Raw genomic sequence first — 17,295 nt, 5'->3', positions numbered from 1 at the left:
CACGGTAGCGACAGTCGACATATACAGGGTGTCTTTCCTATACTTGGCGTCGAGACGCTACCGCGTCTCTAGATATAACTATACCACGCCTGGTAAATTGATGAGGGTAGGAACTGATACACAAGTTACTGTAGAGGAATATATCTTTTATTTCAGATAAGTGATTTTGTAAGCAGAAGTCTGGATAGTTGTCTCGATAATATTCTCTTGATTATACAATTAAGAAAATACAGCAAGAGATCATAATTGAGGCAGTGAGAGCGACAACGGACCCATCCACGTTAAAAAAAATTTTCCTATTTTATACGCTTAGTAGAGTCTGTTGGAATACGTTTTTCGAAGAAATGGGGGCTAGTCCATTGTTACTCTCACTGCCTCAATTTATCTCCCACAATATTCATACGTAATTCCGAATTTACTGGAGGAGCGTTAAACGTAACACAATTTAAGCCATATCGAAATCAGCCTGTGCCTCGTCTTCACTCATGAGGAAAGTTTGCTGTTGCTTGATCCAGGATGCGAAGGAGGATACTCTGGTGTATACGTCGGGCTTTCCAACGCCGCACGGTATTCCAAAGGAAACGACACCGACCTGTACACCATTGACAACGAGAGGGCCACCAGAGTCACCCTAAAGATACAAGAGAAAAGCGATCATAAATTACAGAAGAGACGTTTCAAAAATTTGATACGTTGTTATTCTCATAACAAAGTGTCTGATATCAGTAAGAACCATTAATTCAACTTACGTTGCATGCACCCTCGCCGTACTTGGTGAATGTGCAGATGTGAGAGTCTTGCACGTTCGAGTGGACCTGTCTGCACTTCGCCTTAGACTCGATCATCAAGTTTATGTATTGCAGATTGTTGGGAACAGATCCGCCAGCCTACAAGCAGAATTAATATTCTAATGAGTTTCCGCGCGCTCGAGCTTCACACCGAAATAGAATAATTCCGTCTTCCTTATATTCTTCTCGTCGTGTGTCACTCACTACCCCAAGTAGTATTCCCAAGTTGCAATCAGAAAGTTTCAGTCACAGTGCACAGGTCTTCCAGTATTATTATCACTTTTAAAACAGCCTCTGTTACTGACCTTAGTCGTTCCCCATCCAGACAGAATGCAGGATGATCCTTCGTAGGTTTTAGTACCCGTTGCCAGCGTGATCGGCTTTACATTGGCTGACATGGCAATGTTTCTATTGACGCGAATCAATGCCACATCGTTGACGAGCAGGCGAGAGTCGTACCCGGGGTGGGAAACGATCTTTTCCCCTTGGTAAGCGTCTCCGTTGCTGTTCAACTGGTTCGTTCCGGCATGGATAGTCACGGTTGCTGGGTTGGACACACTGTCGGCAGACATAATGCTCTAATGAGGAAGCAGCAATACAACCTTAAAGGTTTCAAAATTGTTAAAGAGTCTCCGGTTCTAATGAAAACTCTTTAAGGGGGTATACCCGTTTGAACCCTCGGAAAATGTATACATTTTGTGGATTTTTCTACAAGTCAACGGTTTGATGCAGATTTCCCGTTTTTTAACTATGTTTACATAGTATTATGAACTACTTATAAAAAAAGTTTCAGTTAAAAAACTATTGTTTTTCGGAAGTTACGGATACATGTCCGAAAGTCTCTCGATTTTAGACGGCTAAACGGTGGCCCTAAAAACTCGCGCTACGTTCAACCAATTTACTTCAAATTTTGCATGCAGAATCATAATAAGATTCCACATCGTCCAACGAAGGCGATTTTGAAAATTTTGAAAAATAAAGAAATGGTGAGAGATCAAAGGTAAAGTTAAATTTTTCTAAGAGAAAAATCCACCTTTTTCCTTTATAAATAATAAACGGGGAATCGAAATAAAAAAAGCCTTCGTTGGACGATGTGGAATCTTATTATGATTCTGCATGCAAAATTTGAAGTAAATTGGTTGAACGTAGCGCGAGTTTTTAGGGCCACCGTTTAGCCGTCTAAAATCGAGAGACTTTCGGACATGTATCCGTAACTTCCGAAAAACAATAGTTTTTTAACTGAAACTTTTTTTATAAGTAGTTCATAATACTATGTAAACATAGTTAAAAAAACGGGAAATCTGCATCAAACCGTTGACTTGTAAAAAAATCCACAAAATGTATACATTTTCCGAGGGTTCAAACGGGTATACCCCCTTAAGTGGCCACGAATAACCAGCTTGAATCTTTGAACACGTATTACGTTTAGAAATCGACAACTCTGAACAGCAATGTCGGTGAAACATACCCTGCGACGCAATGAGCTGCAGTGAGGATGTAACGTGGACTGATGATAGATCCACCGCAGAAGTGTCTTCCACCTTTCCTCATGGATATTTGGTACGGGAATTTTCCTATGGGTGCATCTTTGCCACCAACAATCTGAGGTCCAGGCAGGCCTGGAAATCACATCGACGTTACTACTTTTGCACTCGGTATTCAATTCTGGGTCTACTTAGTCACTAGGAGCATGCAAATACTGTCGACCTATTCTCACTTCAACACTACGTATTCAGAGAAAGCAGAGAGTACAAATGTGATAGGAAAGTACGAGATGTTTTTAAAATAGATGACTGCATCTGGTAGACACAATGAATACTGACTACTGAAAGTTTTATTTCCTTTCCGTCTGATTCTTGTCACTTGAATTATCTTCATGGTATATTTGCATGGTATTTGAACAAATTGTGCTTTCGTGAAATTGAAACGTTTTACACGTTTCGCCTGTAATTGCTTTTACTTACCGTGCGCGACGGCTGCCAGGCAGACAACGAGGGCGATACTCAGACTGTACATGGTGGCAGAAAGTGCAATCCTGTACCTGACAGAAGCTCTACTGACCAATTTATACGCACTCCGAGAGCGTACATCGCCTTGATAAGGATAAACAAAAATATTAGATTTTTATCTGCGACGTGAAGAATCACACTAATAAGAATGACTCTCTTGATATTTGAAAGCAGCTTTGATTGCGAGGAAAAGGCGGAATTGATAATATCGACTATCGGATTCTTTTTTTGAAGAAAACGGAGGTAATTAATCTGATAACGAAATTAAACACGTGCGCCGTGGCGCTCTATTGGCCACTATCTGTGAGAATTTCAATTGATGATAGACGTCAATTGATCAAATTGTAATCGACAGCGCAATCTTTTAATTATAAGCTCTTGTTGAATGCCTCCTAGAGATGGTTTAATCGTGACGTTAACGATTAAACGATTGGGACTGTAATATAATAGATAGGGTAAACTCGGGAAAGTCCGTGATATTTTTAAAATCTGTCTATTAACTGCTAATATGCGCGTGTTCTGAAAGTGAGTCTACGATATAATGATACGTCAGACATCATACAAACATATAACAGGTCAGCAGAAATTTATTAAGTATATTTAATGGAAAATATAAAAAATTAAATTTTCACGACATACTCTGGTTACTCCGTGATAGCTCTGGTAACTCCGTCATAGTCCTCGCTGGCCCGATATATGTTCACCAACTACTTGTTTATATTATTTTATATTATTTTAAGGGGTCATGCTCAGTCAGGAGGCCGCAAAGAGGGTGGTCTTTGGAATTTTTTTACTCAAAAGCTATAACACATTTTACAAAAAATCTGTTTTCCTTTTAAGGATTGCATCTAGTACTGTGCGTCGTAATTTTTTTATTTAAAAATATTTACCAATAACTAAGTTATTGTCTATCACTCGAAGGTTCTCTAAAAAAAGGCTCCTGCGGTGACCACTGCTGCTCGAAAGTCGATCATCTAAAATAAAAAATTCAAAAGAATTTACTTATTATATTATATTATTTAGTATTTGAACGAAGGATTTTTTTATCCGATGCTTAGTTTTCTTTTAATTTACGAAAATCAGGCAAGATTTATGATAAAAATTGAAACTTTTACTTTAAACATCAGCCATTTTTTCCCAAATCAATATTTCAAAAAAACCTTCGTTCAAATACTAGACAATACAATATAATAGGTAAATTCTTTTGAGTTTTTTATTTTAGATGATCGACTTTCGAGCAGCAGTGGTCACCACAGAAGCCTTTTTTTTTAGAGAACCTTCGAGTGATAGACAATAACTCAGTTATTGATAAATATGTTTAAATAAAAAAATTACGATGCACGGTACTAGATGCAATCCTTAAAAGCAAAAAAGATTTTTTGAGGAATGTGTTATAGCTTTTGAGTAAAAAATTTCCAAAGACCACCCTTTTTTCGGCCTCCTGACTGAGCACGAGCCCTTAAATTATTCCATACCAGAAGTCATTTAAGAAGGAATGCATTTCCCTTACTTGGGAAGGCCCGCTTTATACGAATAATATTTGATTTTCTTATCGATGTAACATTGACTTAAGGGGTTATACCTAGTCTTTCTATAAATTAGTACAAACATAGTGATCTATATTTTTTAGTCTAAAACTCATTTCATAACTAATTTTAATGACCCGTCAGAATGACGGGTCTTGGTATATCTAGGTATCAAGAGACACGATAGTGTCTCGCGCCAAGTACATGCGCAGCGCAAGATGACCGTGCCTATATTACGCCGAGCACTTTTTGGAAGAACCCTTCGATTATCGAATTTCAATAATGATTGATCCGATTAAGTTTTGAATGCTCTTAATGGATAGCTTGGGTTTGATTTACACCGGAAAAGTGTCTTCGTTTTGTTCCTACGTGCCCTATGAGCTGAGATATTTCGGTGTAAAATTCCAATTTGGCGAATATTATGTTAAGATATTTTCTCCATCGTCAAGTGTGGGCAAGAGGGGAGCATGAAAGGTTGAGGGTAACAAATTGTTGTCACATGACAGCCAGACAGAAAGCACATCTGTCAAGGTAAACGTAACCTAGCTAGTGTCAATCAATCATAACCTGCCAAGTGTCGAATAAGGTAAGTTGTCAAAAGTTTTGAAATGTCACGAGTTTTTACACCATATTGGACACTGAATTATTGTCTCAATTAACAAGGTAAGTCGCGAAAATTTTTTAATGGACTTTTTATGTAGAGTCACAGACTTGGAAGTTCTTCTTTCGCACAAGTTTCTCGAAATTTGTACCACGCATGTACAAAATAATATATTGTAACAAATTGCATTTAAATTGACGGAGATTTTTACACCAGTAAATTATTTTTAATTTAGTGTTTCTATATAAAGTTTATAGAAATGAATTGGATAAAAATGAAGTGGACGCACAGGCTTGGATAGAAATGAAGGGGATGCGCAGGCTTGGAGGTTGTCCGAGGAAGGTTAGATAGACAGAGGAGCATCTTCTTTCGCACAAGTTTCTGGAAATTTGTCAAATAAGGAAAATCGACAAAATTTATCAAAAGACACAGCATTGAAAATTAAGAAAATTATAGTCGATTGGTTGCAATGTTGAGCAAGGCACATCAACAATCGGAAGACTGTATGTACATATATACATATTCTTTCTGATGCTTTCCACGATGCGCGCAACCATGTGCGTGCGCGGCTTCATGTTGCAAGTCCAAAAGTATTCTTTTAATTGGCTCGGCTCAAAGTCCCTATTTTAAAAATCCGATAAAATACCACCATATTTGCTGAAGTGAGTTCGATAAAATTAGCCTATCTCTTGTTGGAAATTTGCATATTCAACGTCGCAGTAAGCTATTAAAGAGAGCGGTGCGCCCCGTTGCAGGTAAGCGAGACGCGCCCTCCGCTGTTATGGCACGATTAAACATGTGCAATGCACATTGGAAACACACTTGAAAGGGTCGATTTTAATGGGTCGACGCGCAACAAGGGACCTCGTCGAAAGCATCAGAATAAATACAGTCTTCCGATTGTCGAAAAACCGTTGGGTTCGGATTACCGGGAAGGACCTACTCACCCCACTGTTTTGCTTTCTCGCTGCGAGATAAGATACCGCGCTCGACAGCCGAGAACCACGGGGCCTTAAAAGCATGGAGAGCACTAGCCATTAAGAACGGAAAAATGTGAAATCAGATTCTACATCGAATCTGCACGAAAGTGACATCAATCGTCTCCTTGTGTTTTCCCGACGAAAATGATACCATACCTGACATAATTTGAACTATAATTAACGATATTAGCCATAAAATTAATTTACAGGATTGAAAGCCCGTTTGGTTAAAAGTATACGTAAAAGTGTCACTTTCATATTGATGCGACGAAAAATAAAGAAATTCCGTTTCTGTATAATCGATGACATATCGCCGAGCAACTCCGCGCTGTAGTTTATAAGGGTGAACGATAAAATGTCGCTCGGCTCGGGAAGCCGGCGGCTTCGAACAAAGGCTCTCGAGGCTCGCCCAAAGTTATTCGAACTTCGAGTAACTTACGAAACAAAATACGACTGAAACCGAGAAAATCATTCGAAACTTTTAAATGAATTCCCGTCGAATAAAAAAATCATGCATTGCCGTCGAATGAATTCCGTCCCATAAAAAAGTGATTTGTGGCGCTTCCAATAAAAATTATTCGAAATATTTTTATTTGACGACCCTCGAATAAAATTTGTGTCTTTTATTCGAAATCAATTTTTTATTTAAAATAATTGTTTGCCTATCTCTGGGGCCATTCGCCCTCGGCCTTATCCTTAAATTGGGTGACGCTAACATGCACTTACAAACTGAATTATTAATTGTATTTAACACTAGATTGCCGGATGTTGGGTATATACCTATTTTGCCTGAAATGAGTAAATTTGACTCAAACCTCAAAATTGAAGTTTTTAAAAAAGATAAAATTTTATTTTAAAGAAACTTTATTCAAAACAATTTTTACACATATATTCTGTTTTTAAAATACATTTAAAACCAACATATGTTTTAAAAAAATTATTTAAGTTTTTCTATATATGTAGCAATAAAATCGTAAATGAGTTAAATTGACTTGTTCCAGCAACCTAGTGTTAAAAGAATACTTTTTGAAGTTTCGCACATTTTTCCATTTAATATTAGGTCGAGATGTGAAAATTTTGGGGAAGAATCTTGAGTGTGGTCTGTGTGTTATTGGGTTTTCTTCTTTATTGCATATTAGCATAAAGCATTATTAGATTATTACACAGTGCTTACTTACATATACTTCATTGCCCATTGCTTACGTTCATTATATCTGTACATAATCCAGACTCGCGCGCTAGGACCGCGCGATTGTAGAGCTGTACGAGTACTTGAATATTCGGGTAGCTTGAAATCCGAACCAATCCGGAACTCGGTTTCCAAGCCGAGCCAGGTACCCGAAAGAACCGAGCGACTCGGACAGAACCAAGTACTTGAATGTTTTTTAAGCGGTCCGAAAGAACCGGGCGGATTGGATGAAACCGAGCGGCTCGGATAGAACCAAGTACTTGATGTTTTCCAAGTGGCCCGAAAGAAACCGGGCGGATTGGATAGAACGAAGAGGATTGAATTTTTCCAAGCGGCACGAAAGAAACCGGGTGGCTTGGAAAGAAACGAGCGGTCCGCTCGACCTTCATTCGGACCGTTCGTTTCTTTCCAAGCCACCCGGTTTCTTAGGGCCCGCCCGCTTACTTTCCAAGCCGCCCGGTTTCTTTCGGGCCGCTTGGAAAAATTCAATCCGCTCGGTTCCATCCAATCCGCCCGGTTTCTTTCGGGCCGCTTGAAAAAAATTCAAGTACTTGGTTCTGTCCGAGCCGCTCGGTTCTTTCGGACCGCTTGAAAAAAATTCAAGTACTTGGTTCTGTCCGAGCCGCTCGGTTCTTTCGGATACCCGGCTCGGCTCGGTTTTTCAAGCCGAGCCAGGCTCAGCTTGCTTTTTCCGGGTACTTGATCAGCTCTAAAGATATGCCTGTGGTGCGAGGAAGTTTGGATGGAGTAAGGAAGTAGGCAAACAGAGTTAAGGGGTAAAAAAGTGGAAGCAAGAAAGGTCGTGGACAAGAATAACTTAAGGATTGATGCGTACGAGCGAGTCGAATGCTTTATGGCTCTGTTTTCGCTACAACGTTTATGGTGAATGTTTGGCATGCAGATGTGTAGTTTAGCCGCTTCAGGTAGTAATCCGGAGTTTCTCTCGCTAGGCACGTGAAGGTAGATAAACAATTGGCGTTTTACACCAAATTTAAGAAAATGTTTGGCGGTTAATGAACGGTCGGACGCAATAACGGGATTAGCGCTCGAAAATGTGAAAAAGTATTGCCCAATGTGGCTAAAGTGGATTTTAAAAACTATAGTGTTGTAAAGCTCGTCACGGCACACATTTTTTTCTATTTACAGTTTGTTTATCCAATCATTACTATTCGAGATAAAATTTATAAACAAAACATTGTTCTTCACAATGGCGATAATTGGCGCAATTGTTATATATCATTATTTTTGTAAAGTTAAATGTAGAACATTAATATAATATTAATTTACGACAATGTTTTTAAAAGGGATTCTTTTCGATGGGATTATATACTTGGCGCTCTTTTCTGTACCGTTTTGTAAAAAGGTAACTTTGTTAATTCGTCGGTGGAGCGATTACTCGCACATTTTTGACGAGGTGGAGAAAAAGTACATACAACCAGCTGGTCCCAAAAACTAGCCGGTCTGATCGGACGGAGCGCTCTCGCCAGGGTGTGGTTTATGACGGTGTTGTCCCGCGAGTCGGCGGTGGACAACGGTACACACGGGTACGGATGGTTACCATATGTACCACCCGCCGACAGAGCAATATACGGATTATCTTGGAGCGAAGAAAGACGAAATCCCTGAAAAAAACGTCACGATGTTGATTGCCCCCTGTTCGACATCTGGCAGGACAATGTTTCCCGATGAACGCTTCGAAAATAAGCATTGCCCGATTGTAAACGAATAAAATGAATTTCGCTTCGGAAAATACGAAATTGTCGGCTGTAAACGGTAATGAATTTTCGCCTCGCCCCAAGTCCGCCTTTGTTCCGTGCAACGGAACAGTTTCTCTTTATGGGATTACATTAAAACTTGATCACTGAGACATGAGTTGACAAAGGGTCTAGCAGGTTAAGCATGGGCAAACGGCCCTCATGCCGATTCTTGAAGTTGTTATTTTTTAAACAATGCTCCTTGCCTGAAACACCATTATGTAAAGTTTTAGATCGCTACCCACCTGTTTAAGGATAATACGGGGGTAAACGCCCTTAACGTTATTATTTTTTTTCTCGGTTGCTACTTAAGATATTTAAATGAAAAAAAAACGAAAAATAGCAACATACTAACTGCACTTCATATATTTTTCTAAAAATTATATATCAATTATTTTTTAATGGATTGTTTATATTAGTTACTAATAAAAGAAGATATTTATCGCAAAGGCCTGGTCTTTAATTTAAACAAACCGATTTGTTGCTACTTTCCTTTATTATTCGAATTTTCCTTATAACTTGGAAACGAAAAGCTTCCCAAACATTTTGCTTAAACCACTGTAAAGGGCATTAAATACGGTACCAAACAAACAGAATTAAATTTTGTTTATCACAAATAAGTTAAAAAATTAAAAAATAAATAAATGTAAAAAATATTAAGTTATACATCATTAGAAAGGAATAATTTGTTCCTATTTTTTAGCGTAAATTTCATCCCGATATCTTAAAGAAAAGACCCAAAAGGCGGAAAATTTTAAATCCGGCCCACTGTGCGACGGTGCGGGTTTACGACTCTGTTGTTCGGTGCTTCGGTAGTAGGTACCTACCCCATGGACGAGGCCGACTGTCGACCAGATGACGGGCCCTTTGGCTATTGTCTAAAGATTCTAAAAGCAGCGTTAAACACGTGCAACAGCGCGTATTGTGCGCCGAACACTCCACATTTCGTACGGTACGAGGTCCTACGTTGCGCGCCGACCCATAAAAATCGACCCTTGTAATGGTGTTCTGTAGCGGGTATTACACGTGTTCAACCGTGCTTTAAGGTGTCCAAAATATTCGAATGGTAGACAATTTTAAACAATGGAGGCTATAAAGCGAAACGCGTACACGGCTGTAGAAAATATTGAAGGCAGGGTGCCGTCATGGGTGGGCAATATGGAACGAAGAAAACTTATTTCTAGATTCATTTGACTGGTGGAAGGCTAGGGTAAATAAATACCCGGCGATTTGCGAAGTTGCCAAAAAATATTTAAGGCCGCGTGCAGACTTGAACACGGACGCGAATGAGGAAAGCCGAGGCAGAATGAAGAGGGTAAAGGAACCAATTACTGTCACCTTAAGCTATTTTACTTAAAATAACGAATAAATAAACTATAGTATAGTTTTATAATCTATAGTATAGATTATAGGTTGAATTACATAATTCTTTTTGTGTATGACTTTACAACGTTTATTTGTTCGTTATTTTAAGTAAAATAGCTTAAGGTGACAGTAATTGGTTAGGTGTCAGTAATTGGGTCCTTTACCCTATACAAGTGTTGCACGGCGGTGAAGCGCTCCGGGGCCGTTCGCCGCATGCCTCGGGCCGTTCGCCGCTGCCTTGGGACTGTTCGCCGCACGCTATCGGTCGAACAAAAATTAATTCGTGCAGGGTCAAAAGAAAATTTTAAAAACTTTGATTTTTTACCATATATATAAGGATCACCCTAATGTCCATTAGGGTGGGCCGAAAAACCCAAATTTTCGAAACTCGAAACGGGGTAGTGCGGAAAGTTGCCGTTGGGGAAGACAAATGCGAGGCAAAAATTCTATCCTTCTTAGGGATTCCAAACCGGTAAATCGGTAAATCGGTTTGAAGTTTTTTTTCACTGATAACGTAGTAGATGTCGACGGAATTATGCGCTATATATATGCGCTACATTGCTATACATACAATTTTTACCGGTAATTCGCCAAATTTTTACCGGGAATTCGATAAATTACGTATTTCTCGATATTTACCGGTAAATCGATTTACCGGTAAATTACGTATTTCTCGATATTTACCGGTAGATCATGAGAAATACGTATTTCTCGATATTTGCCGGTAGATCGCGAGAAATAGTAGCGTATATATGTACCGCATAATTCCGTCGATATCTACTACGTTATCAGTGAAAAAAAGCTTCAAACCGATTTACTGATTTACCGGTTTGCAATCCCTAATCGTTCCACTATTTTTATCTGATGCTCTTGCACGAGCCTGGGCAGTGTCCATGCACATGTGGCGACCAGTCCGCGCGAGCCCTTATCATGCTGCTTACAAAAAGTGAATGCTGGGCATTTGGCTCCTCATTCTCTGTATTTTCTGTCTTTAGATTTTTCTTATTTAATTATATAGTAATTGTTAAGTTATCCACGAGCATATTCAAGTTAATTTGGCGTGTGAGATGCGTATACGGCTCGACAATCAAATTGCGAGCACAGTTGTGCAAATTGAATTGCACTGTAATTTAATTACATAATTCAATTACGTTGTAACTCATTCACACAGTTCAAACTATTTAATTAATTCTATTCCTAATTACTGTAATTGTGCGTGCAATTGAATTACAATGTAATTGAATTATTTTGTAATTATAATTCATGGAGTAATTCAATTGTAATTCTGCACAACTCTGGTGGCGAGCATATAGTAAGCAACAAGTTACGACGTGTAAACCCTTTATATAGCACAATTCAAAGTATTCAAGTATTTTATTATCCTTTTATACCCCATCTGAATAAATACAATAAATAAATCTAAAATATTGTTATCAAAGCACGAAAACTAGAAAAAACACTGTTTTCATCCATTTTTTCAACTTAAATCGTATTTTTCTTCGAATCCTGAAGGGCTAGACCAATTCCGCGCTCAGATTTGAATTCAGCGCGTCAGAATCTATAGGAAATGATCTATAACAAATAAAAGAAAAGCCAACCACAGGTTGTAACGGAAAAACCGAAATTTTCTTCGAAAATGTCAACTTTGACTTAGATTTTCAAGGTCAAAACTTGTTTGTCATACATTCCCAACATTTTTCCATAAATCTGCAACATCTTAGCTTTAACCTCCAAAAAGACCCATCCCTCTATCTTACTCCTATCAAAAGTTCTACGACTTTGACACAAAAAGGAGCAGTTTGTCCCACTCTGCGCCGCCAGCCCCGTTCGTCGGGTTTAATACGAATGTTTACTGTACACGGATTAAGGTCGATTTATATTATCCGTTCAAACACGGAAAGTTGTGGAACGGTTCGATTCAGACAAACATTGTTATGAGTTATTGGATACAAATGTTTATGTACAGCGTCGAGATCAAGTTACAACACGTTAGGGCTAGGCTACACATACTATTGTAGACTGTAAGTCGTACGACAGTCGTGCGCGAATCCTGGGACAGTCGACCCGACATTGCTTATGACTCAACTGTTTTGCCGCTGGGTGCGCGCAGACAGCCGACATTGTATCGTTGCTAATCTTTTTTCTGAAGGGCTTGCGAGTTTTATTTCTGTGTTTTGACAAGTAACAAACTCAAAAGTTTGTCCTAACTTTGTACGCTCATTCTAAAGTAAGCAAAGAATTTGTCTGAATATGGTTTTAATGTTTCCAACATAGTATAACATTTTCCTTTTCGAAGTCTTTCACTGTATAATGGATGAATCCAGTATCTCCGTTTTATTTCTTTCTTCCTTATGATTTTAAGTCATAAGTCGGCTAGAGAAACGTAAGCCATGTCTACTTCTCTTCAACGTCACAGACCTACTGATTTTGGCGATACTTCCGAAAACCGGTCAAACCCGATTGGGCTGAAATTTTGAAAATACCTTCATTTTGCATAAAAATAACGTTTGCGAGAGGGATTTTTGGCGACTCGAAATTTTTTTTTTACCATTTCAATGTCGTTCCCTACCTTACCGACCGCGACTGATCTCTCTTCTAGGTAGACGCCTTACGCACGCGGCGAAGCCAACAATAATAAAACATCCCCCTGAACGACCAATCAGTATCAAGCTGATATCGGCGAAACTTCCGAAAACCGGTCAAACCCGATTTAGCTATAATTTTGAAGATAGTTTTATTTTGCATAAAGACGATGTTTACGAGAAGGATTTTTTGCGACTCCAAAGTTAAGACCCAAAATTTAGATCAAAATGTTTTACCATTTCAGTGTCATTTCCAACGTTACCGACACTGCCTAAAATAAAATTACAACAGTATATATAGTACATTCTCTTTATTAGTTCCCCGTGTATACACATTTTATATCTTGTAATAATTGGTAAAATCGATCACCTCTGGTCGTTTTTACACATCGGTTCGACACGATGCTTTACGCGCCCGCGAGCGGGCGCGCGCCCCCCGCGCCGGTCTAGCCCCAACCAATACTAATACCCGGGACAAGTTGCAAAGTGGAATGCGTTGTGTCGGTGTAAGTCAACAGAAATATTGTTAAGAGGGGGGAACAAGGTAAAGTGATTAAAGAAAATCTATAAAGTGTATCCTTTTATGCACAATTACCGGCTATACTTCCGAAAACCGGTCAAACCCGATTGGGCTGAAATTTTGCAAATAGCTTCATTTTGCATAAAAATAACGTTTGCGAGAAGGATTTTTGGCGACTCGAAAATTTTTTTTTTACCATTTCAATGTCATTCTCTATCTTACCGACAGAGCGGAGAATCGGATTCAACAGTTATTCAGTGCATTCTCCTTATTAATCTCCTAAAATCTATAAAACAGAGATCAACTTAGAAAGAGATATCAGCTTGATACTGGGTATTAGTATTGGTTTTGGGCTAGTTTGGGGCGGGGGGCGCGCGCCCGCTCGCGGGCGCGTAAAGCATGGTAGCGAACCGATGTGAGTTTACACGGGGCCAAGCTTCAATGCATTCTCCTTATTAAATTTGACTCAAATTTTGCGTACAGGATTTTTTAAACACATGTACGAATCGAAGGTCCTGGTTCTCCGCTCTGTCGGTAAGATAGAGAATGACATTGAAATGGTAAAAAAAAAATTTTCGAGTCGCCAAAAATCCTTCTCGCAAACGTTATTTTTATGCAAAATGAAGCTATTTGCAAAATTTCAGCCCAATCGGGTTTGACCGGTTTTCGGAAGTTTCGCCCAATTACCTCTGTATCTTTTGCTGAATGCAAAGAGAAAACGTGGAGAGCTTGGGTGTAACGTAGTCACATTTCAAGTGTCAGTCCTTTGCTATAATCTCATCCTACGCTGTGTCGGTAATGCAGAAAGTGACATTACAGTAGTAAAACCTTATTCGTAAAATTTGAGGTCTAACTTTTCAAGTCGCCAAAATCTTTCTCGCAAATATTACTTTTGAGTAAAAGAAACCTATTTTCTGAATTTCAGTCGAATCGAAAGATGGAAGTTTTCAAAATTGCAGGGAGTGACACTAAAATGGTAATATACATTTTTCGTAAAATTTGGATCTTAACTTTCGAGTCGCAGAAAACGCTTCTCGCAAACATTGTTTTTAGATAAAATGAAGTTATTTGCAGAATTTCAGTCGAATTGGGTTTGACCGGTTTTCGGAAGTACAGCCCTGATATCTCTTTCTAAGTTGATCTCTGTTTTATAGATTTTAGGAGATTAATAAGGAGAATGCATTGAATAACTGTTGTATCCGATTCTCCGCTCTGTCGGTAAGATAGGAAACGACATTGAAATGGTAAAAAAAAAATTTCGAGTCTGCAAAAATCCTTCTCGCAAACGTTATTTTTATGCAAAATGAGGCTATTTTCAAAATTTCAGCCCAATCGGGTTTGAGCGGTTTTCGGAAGTACAGCCCTGATTTTGAGAACCACAGAACGACACTTTTGTCGTTTGTGTGTCCATACCCATATACAATGCATTGACCACCGACAGTCGGCCGACTTAAAAATCCGAAGCAGTCGCAGGTGCCCGCTGACTGAACGACTGATTGTTGCCCTCTCGTCTCTGTGTGCCCGTCTCTATGTGTTATGTAGGCCGTGGTATAACCGACGCGACTGTCGTGCGACTTAGGGCACGTTTACGTTGGATAATAGCGAAGAAAGAGAAATATTTCTTTCTCGACGCTTTTATCGTTGGTCATCTATATAGTCATCTCGCTCTTATCGTCGCTCTGATCGTTTATCGCAGCTCCAACATAAACGTACCCTTACAGTCGTATGTGTAGCCTAGCTCTTACGATTCGGACTTACGACGATCGACATTCTCGAAAAGAATATTTCGACTGAAGTGCACGTGAAATCTGCATCTCTAGTTCTTACATGTACATATACATAAACTAAGTTTTGAAATCGGTAAGGGTTAGCATAAGTCACCCAAAATTGTTTGGACAAGGTTTGCAGATGGGAAAAATGCCTGTTTCGGACCGATCACATTTTCTCTAAAATTGGCATACTTTGCCTTACTATACTTTTCTCTGGATAGGAGTTAATTTAAATGTGACTATATAACGTCATAGATTGTCTTGTCACTTATAAGTACCTGCAATATGAAAAGGATATACATATTACAACCCTTCGCAAAACACCCTTTCGTGATTCTCTATCTTATCCCGTTTTTCCGCTTTAGTTACGTTTACAAAACATTACTCACGCGCTGTGATGCCAGATCGGGGACGGGTTCCCTTGAGAATTTCCCCCACCTCGCGCATACTACGCCGGAGCAGCGTGTCCGTGAGCTCGACGCTTCGGAGTCCAACTCACGGACACGCAGCTCCGGCGTAGTGTGCGCGAGGTGGGGGAAATTCTCGAGGGAACCCGTCCCCGATCTGGCATCACAGCTCACGCGTAGTCCCGATAAATGTTGCATGAGAGTATTTGTTAGAACCTACTTAAAATGGCTGCATAAGAATTGCAAGTTGCATCAACGCAAGGTATAACGCGATTTATCATAATATAAAAACTCATTTTACCATTTTGCTATGCAACCCAAAAAACATTTATGCGGCAGAAATATTGAAAAACCAGTGTATAAAGTTAAACAGTGATGGCCATGTAAGTTTTACATAGTAGAAGTTCGACCGAAAGTATAAAAGTTGTTTATAACTTATAAGGGTAGTTCGTTATCCTAGAAAAATATGAGTGTAATTATATAGAAGAGAGCCCACCTCACCGATTTTGATGACATACACCTCTGGTGATCGTTTCCGAGGTTTGCTTCAACATATTGGACCCACCACCTTCAATTTCGAAAATCTGACTTTAAATCCGGAACAGGCGGCCAAAAAGCCAACAGATACTGATCTTCGAAAAGTGTTGCATAATTCGGTAAATATAAAAAAAATCAGCAACGAAATTGAAAATTTCGGCCGAACAGATTGATGGAGAATTTAATTGCGAAGAATTTAAAAAAAAAACATCGTCAACTTTTCTGAAAATTATGACCAGTAGGGTGATTTGAACAAAAAATGTCGTTATGTACCAGTGTGCGCCGGCCAGGCTGCGCGTACGGCACACGCAGAGGTCGGGGTGTGCTTTGTAGTACGGCACAAGCCACCAGTCCCAGAAAGGGATCGGCGGGCTTAAGCTACTGCTGATGGAGGGGGAAACTCCTACAAGCGCGGTGGTTATGTGTGCGTGACTGCGCAGGCGTAGGAACATAGGTGTTCCCCCTCCATCAGCTTAGCTTAAATCCGTCAATTCCTGGCAGGAAGGGATAACGGTTGGTTGCGGAGAGGGAGTAAGTTCGTGGTCGTCAACCGGCGTATACGGCACTCACGCCAGGACCCTGGAATAGAGCGGTCCTTCCAATATATTTCTAACATCAGAAGCGGGTTAGTGCATTTTACGTGCAAATTTGTGAGAAGTTTGAATTCATCGGACACGTTAATTCAGCCCTGTTTCCGACGCTTGATAGTCTTTTTATTTTGGACGTCGTGTAATCGTGTTTCTGTGATTGTAAAACTTTTGACTACATGGAAATTACTAGTACGACACCGAGTGTTGAGGACATCGCGCGGCAAGTGCTTCAGGAGATGGGAAATGCCACCGCGCCTGTTAACGCGAGTATTCCGATATCTACGTCTCGTTTTGATGGAGGCTTTACTAGAGTTTGGTGGAAGCGATTTGGACGACTATATAACCGTGTAATGCGATTTAGTTGAAGAGATCACTAAAGATGCCATCAATTAGCAGAGACTGTGCCTGATCCACACGTGTCTTGATCGGTGCGGCTTAAATAGTGACGTCAGGAGTGTAAAGGCAGGTCGTAGTCTTGGAAGAATTTCATGAAAATTTTTGCGCTGTCTTTGTTTCCGAAATCTTGAAATGGGAGGTCATTTTAAACGCGTTGTTATGCGGGTGACGAGTTCGGACATTTAATGGGTACTTGCTATAAAAGCTGCAAATTTAGCACGTGTGCGGAGGGAAGCGCCTCGTGCCCAGAAGCATGTGACTACCTGTACGTTAGGGCGGAGC

At 39.7% G+C, this 17,295-nt stretch overlaps 1 protein-coding gene and 1 long non-coding RNA gene across 2 annotated transcripts in view; one reads left to right on the top strand and one right to left on the bottom strand.

Moving 5' to 3' along the window:
• LOC143367127 (uncharacterized) overlaps positions 1-17,295 on the top strand; it is a 277,661-nt gene that overhangs the window by 199,437 nt on the left and 60,929 nt on the right. The window lies entirely within an intron of this gene.
• LOC143367042 (chymotrypsin-1-like) lies at positions 126-2,908 on the bottom strand. The gene is made up of 5 exons (XM_076808655.1): positions 2,753-2,908; positions 2,257-2,407; positions 1,094-1,346; positions 750-887; positions 126-631 (listed from the first exon to the last, which is right to left on the bottom strand). The coding sequence occupies exons 1-5, from the start codon at positions 2,802-2,804 to the stop codon at positions 446-448; spliced, it is 780 nt and encodes a 259-aa protein (XP_076664770.1). The 5' UTR covers positions 2,805-2,908; the 3' UTR covers positions 126-445.

The sequence above is a fragment of the Andrena cerasifolii genome, chromosome 3, assembly GCF_050908995.1.
Source record: "Andrena cerasifolii isolate SP2316 chromosome 3, iyAndCera1_principal, whole genome shotgun sequence".
NCBI lineage: Eukaryota > Metazoa > Arthropoda > Insecta > Hymenoptera > Andrenidae > Andrena > Andrena cerasifolii.
This window is presented reverse-complemented; position numbering and strand designations above follow the sequence as displayed.